Source organism: Anneissia japonica, unplaced genomic scaffold (assembly GCF_011630105.1).
Source record: "Anneissia japonica isolate Jap-2015-1 unplaced genomic scaffold, ASM1163010v1 scaffold287756_len632865_cov181, whole genome shotgun sequence".
In the NCBI taxonomy this organism is placed as follows: Eukaryota; Metazoa; Echinodermata; class Crinoidea; order Comatulida; family Comatulidae; genus Anneissia; species Anneissia japonica.
In genome coordinates, this window is record NW_022693589.1 from 446745 (window position 1) to 452747 (window position 6003).

A 6003-nucleotide genomic window follows, 5' to 3' on the forward strand; every position below is an offset into this window, starting at 1 on the left:
TATAATTTTTTTTTTTTGTTTTTTTTTGCATGTTGTGTTTTATCCTACCTTTGCACTGTCCGTCTACCTCGTCATAACCCATGTAACACTGGCAATAGTAGCTTCCTTCGGTATTGATACAAAGGTTAGGGCATCCACCATTGTTGTCATCACATTCATCAATGTCTAAGTAGAAATGATCAATTATATCAATTCACGTTCGCTGAATTAGACTTTCAATTTTCTCATGTGTTATGACTCTAACTGTACAGGGGTGGCGTCAGGAATTGCTTGACGGAGAGTCCAAGTCCCTGGCGAGAGCAAATTAAGCGTGGGCAATAAGCTCCCAAGAACTATGAACGTTTAGTTAGGGGTTTTAAAGGCTTATTTGATCGATTTTAAACTAATAATTAGGAAATACATATATATTGTTTATTGCACTTAAAAAATGTGGATAATAAACTGACACTTGTTGGATATCACCTAATGAAGAACTAAATATGTTGATTTTGAAGACACAGACACAGATCTAGGCTCATTGAACTATAACATTTACACATGAGACTTGTATATTTTAATGTAAAAAATAGTATAGCCTACCATCACACCGTGTTCCTTCAAAGCCATGAAGAACTAAATGTTGATTTTGAAGACACAGACACAGATCTAGGCTCATTGAACTATAAATTTATACATGAGACTTTGCAATGTAAATTTTAATGTACAAAACAATGTAGCCTACCATCACACCGTGTTCCTTCAAAGCCTGAGAAACAGTCACATGTGTTCGGTGAATCACAGGTTCCACCAATGCCACAATCCCACACACAAATTGCTACATGAATTAGATAACGGTGTCATTAAATAAAATTTTAATTATAACATTTGACAGAGGTATGTTTTATTATAAACTTGAAAAAGATTTTATACCCAACCCATAGTTAAAATCAATCACTGTCCAAATTATTATTATTATTATTATTATTATTATTATTATTATTATTATTATTATTATTATTATTATTATTATTATTATTATTATTCTGAGAAGCTCTAAAATCACTAGTGGGCTAGTCAGTTAATAGGTTTTTGTTGTATTAGGGGTAACGGTTGTGGGGGGGGGGCGTTCGGGCCAATTATTTTTTATTATTTTCACTGATGAGAAGACTAGAAACACTCGGCTTATTGATTAACAGATCTTTTTAGCTCCGATGAAGAGCTCTAGGAAATACCTGTCTGATTTATTGATCTTTTTCGCTGATTGATTGATATCAGCGTGACCACTCACAATTTTGATATACCCAATGACTGGGTCGAAATTACCCAAGATTCAGCAAAAATTGCCCAAAATTACCCAAGCTTCCTGAAAATGCATTAAAATTTGAAAAAAAAAAAAAATGTTTTTCGCATGTATAGTTTTCCTTTTAAAACCATTTTTTATTGTAATTGTTTGTGTTAATTATTAAAATTAATATTCATGAGATGATAATACAGATAGAAAAATACGCCCTCAGTCGGCCAGTGTTATCAGTAGATCAGTAATCAAGTTTTATGTAATGCATTAATTAGGTAAGATCAATGGCAACGCAAATCACAAATAAACAATTCTGAACCTATGTTTATAGCAATTAACAGTCAATTAACAATGGTATGTGCACTTCGTTGAGTTTTGCTTACTTGAATCGTGAAGGAAATATATTATATACTCTTAATATATTTCCTCTATGCTTGAATGGACTGTCATAAACCTTGTTACTTCTTAATTCTTCCTCTATGACAAAAATATTTAATTTTCTTAGTAAAAATAAAATACCCAAGGATTTGAACGGAATACCCAAGAACCAAAGACCAAGTCAAAATACCCAAGATCTGTGGATACGCGAAAACGATGAAAATTAGCTGTTTTTTAGGAGTTTTTTGGCTCTGGAAATTCTCATATTTATTCAATAAAGTTATCCTACCAAAATTTTATAAATTTATTACCTACAAGATAATGCTAATCGTAAGTACGGTATGTGTTCTGAACAATCGGTAGAGACTAAAATACACGAATGGTTTTCAGCGTGAATCCTGCTTTTGCCGTATTTTGGAGCATATTTGTTCGCTTCCAATGGTTCTAGCGCCGCCTAGAACCATTAATTTATATAAATTATGAGACGATTCCTAATTTGATTGGCTTTCGAAATATCTAAAAATGAGTTTTGACCGACACGCCCTGTTTTGTTGAAGGGTTCAATCACGATTGGACCCTACACATGACTAGAACCATTTTGTTTTGCGAGTGTTTTGTCCGAAGCATTTACCATAAAGTGATTTCGTTTCTGTCTTGCCAGTTTTTACATATAGGCCTATATCATTTATATTCATAGTAAGTGTACATATTATTTTGTGATACTATGTAAAATAATATTTTATAAAATGTGTACTAAATAACGGAATTATTTATTTTAAAACAGTGATTTCTGATGCCGAGGCACCAAAATCAGTATTTGTATTATCCATTCCTAGCATGGGGATTGTTGATCCTTTCTGATATTATATATGCATTGAAATTCAATATTAATTAGGTCTAAGCATGTTTGTTAAAAATACGAGTTTGCCCCATTCCCTGCAAAATTTCACTAAAAAAAGGATTTTTTAAAGAAAAAATGCATGTTATGCATTACTCAAATGATTATAAAGTGAATAATGTATCAGCTTTATGTTCAATGGATACAAAATGCATCTGCCAAGTCGAAAAATGTCTTACTGGATTTACGTACTGCGTGTGCCAATACCTCGTTCATGAGGTGTGTTCTATCATGGAGGACTCCATGGTTCTATGCATCCGTTGATGTCCTTCATGAAGGCCTTTTGAGTTGTGACGCCGATCAGTTTATTAGGTGACATATAACAGTACTATTACTTTTACTATCATTATGAAGTGATTCGAGCGTATTTTATTTCGTTATTAAGTTTCTTATCGCCCATTGATCCACTGTAATTTGCTTATCAGCCACTTAAACGTGCAGAGAATGCCGTTCTAGCTTTTGTTAACTTGGTTCCACCATAGAGAAAATTCTATTTTCTCTATGGTTCAACAACATACTGAAAAAACTTAATTGATATGTTTGTGCTACTTTTGCCGATTTTTCATTGGCTTTTAACACGACACAGCCTTATATTTTAATTGAGAAACTCCATAATCTCGAGGTTATTCCATAAATAGTTTCTTGGATAAGTAACTTTTTATATTTAAGTAAGAGAACAACGTGTAAAGGTGTCTAACTGAATTTTTAATGTTATTACTACTAATGTTGGTTCCCCTCAAGGTTGTTGCTCATCCCCATTATTAGGCCTATGTGTTATAAACCAATGACTGCGTATCTCCTCGTAGCCTAAATAGGTAGACCTATCTATTTAAATACGCTGATGATACCGTAATTGTAGGTCTTGTTCATGGTGATAATGAGAATCCCTATCGGGAAACCATTGAAGGTTTTTAATTTGTGTGATACTAATCAATTAACTGTAAATGGCAAGAAAACTAAAGAAGCAATTTTTGATTTCAGGAAATCTGTAAACAGGGTACCTGTTCCAGTCAAAATACACGATGATGTAATTGAAATTGTTACTAGTTATAAGTATCTTGGCATGACGATTGATGACAACTTTAAATGGGGAGAGCATTGTAAAGGACTATTTCCAAAAGATCTCACTCGACTTTATTTCTTAAGAAAACTTAATCATTTTCATGTTATGACAATATATAATTATGCCTTACCCATTTGTAACCCCTCCACCTTATCACCCTAACCAGTAAATGTTCATCTACTAATTTGGTGGAATCACTCTTTGGTGGAATACAGTAGTACTGTACAGGCAAATAGTTTAGTTTTTTTGGTTTAGATTGTTCAAACCTGGAGTCCATTGAATTTCATGACCGTCATTATATTCACAAATTATCATCTTTATTCACTGCATCTCGTTGACCTCTCAACATTTGGCCTCAACAATTAGATAACAAAATATCTTTAATATTGCTTCATATAAAAAGTTTTAAGTTTAACAAACGCAATTGTACAAAATTTGGTTTAAACTACTAGACAAAATAGAATACACAAATAAGGCCATTTAAACATGGCCTAGTCTTTAAGTTTAGCACAGCACGTATATTGCAGTCTAATTAATTAAATGCAACATAAGATATGCGTAACATTTAAGCCTTACAACTTTCAATTAGCATACAGCACTAATTTATGCAAGATATGATTATCAAGAACAATCGTTCATTACCTTAATTGGTAACATTTTGGCCTAACTAATTAATATTCATTCAATTCTTTGTATATCTACTCTTAGGTAAGAATGGCGAGTTTATTCGTTTTTGCTTTTCTGTTTGTACTGATGATGGGTTTAGTTGGAGAGAACAGCCGAAACACGTTTACAATTAATTGTCCTTAATTGTTCTTTTTCTGAAATGTGTTTGTGTTTTTCATCAATTTGCGTCCGTTTGGTTCCATCAATTAAGAAGGACTTTAGTTCGGAAGACCTGCCTATTTGTTTGTTAGGAAGTCGAGAAGATATCCCTACGTTTCATTAAAGCTCAATTGGATTATCATTTCTTACGCAATTGTCAAACGTTGTTGTGGATATTCTACGAGATACGCTCACTCGCTTAATGTTATCCCCTCAATTCCAAATTGCTCTGTAATGAATGGCTCTTTAAAAATCTCTGGAACAAAAGTTTGGAACAAAATCCCAATCAGAATTCAAGAATGTCTTAATTTATTCAAAATTACTTATAAGAAACACTTTTTCTGATTATCACAATTCATTTCCTTTTATATTTTGTTGGTCTATACTTTTAACATTTAATTCCGGCCCCGAAACTTGGACTCAGAAGTACCGGGATGGTGTCCGGCGGGGGATAGTTTTTACCATTGTTTAGTTAGGTCTCTAGTTACGATAAAAGTTGACAGCCCGAAACTTTGACTCAGAAATACCGGGATGGTGTCCGGCGAGGGAAAGTTTCTACCATTTTTATCTATTTAAGTAATTGTACAGTATTTAATTGTCCTACCTGGTAATCCCGGCCCCGAAACCTTGACTCAGAAATACCGGGTTGGTGTCCGGTGGGGGATAGTTTTTACCATATTGTAGCTAAGTTGTAGTTAAGCATAACCTTGAGCCGTAATTCCTGGCCCCGAAACCTTGACTCAGAAGTACCGGGTTGGTGTCCGGTGAGGGATAGATTTCCATCAAATTTTAACTGTTGTTTTTTTTTGTTGTTGTTGTACTGTGCTAGTTACTAGTTTTTTGTTGTTGTTATTGTACTATGTTTTTGCAGGACCATATTGTAAAACAGCGGTAAGATCTCGCCTGTATATGTTATCCTGCCTAAAGATGTTTTAAATAAATAAAAATAAAAAACGTTCGGCGTTCCCCCCCCCCCAAAAAAAGGGGGAAAAATATATGTAGTTACTCACAGCAGCCTCCGAATCCATCTTCAGCCCATCCATCACAACAATAGTAGTTCGTTGAATAAGTTGCGTAATACTCAAGTTGGTAGGCTAGGTTATATCTACGGCTAAACAAAAACATGGAAATATAATTGTAGTACATCTACTACCCGTATTTCCAATTAACTGTATTACGTGATATTATGATTGTATTACATAGTAGTACTATTATGGGGTGCGATCCGCAGCAGAAGTCCAAAATGTAATTGCAAAATTCAATGTCTAATTTTAAAACGTAGGCGTAAATTTCTCATAAATGTAGATTTAGTTTCCCAAAATGAAGTTTTAATTTTTCAAAACGTAGTTCAAATTTTCCAAAATGTAGTTCTAATTTCTTTAAAATGTAATTCAAATTCAAAACGTAGGTCTGACTTGATCAAACGCCCTCTCCAAATTCTGTTCAAAAACGTAAATTAAAACCAGCCAAGCATTGGCTGGTTTGAAGACATGCAAAATGTAAATCAAAACTAGTCAGCCAAGCGTGATGTGGGCCTGTTCCATTAATGATGGGGAATCATTTTTC

General features: G+C 33.7%; 1 protein-coding gene across 1 annotated transcript in view; it reads right to left on the bottom strand.

Moving 5' to 3' along the window:
* Positions 1 to 6003, bottom strand: part of LOC117100842 — a 37475-nt gene that overhangs the window by 25442 nt on the left and 6030 nt on the right. Inside the window, exons 3-5 of the mRNA XM_033240675.1 lie at positions 5448 to 5548; positions 722 to 814; positions 49 to 165 (exon numbers count right to left, since the gene is read on the bottom strand). Coding sequence (XP_033096566.1) covers positions 49 to 165; positions 722 to 814; positions 5448 to 5548 — 311 coding nt within the window. The remainder of the gene's footprint in view (positions 1 to 48; positions 166 to 721; positions 815 to 5447; positions 5549 to 6003) is intronic.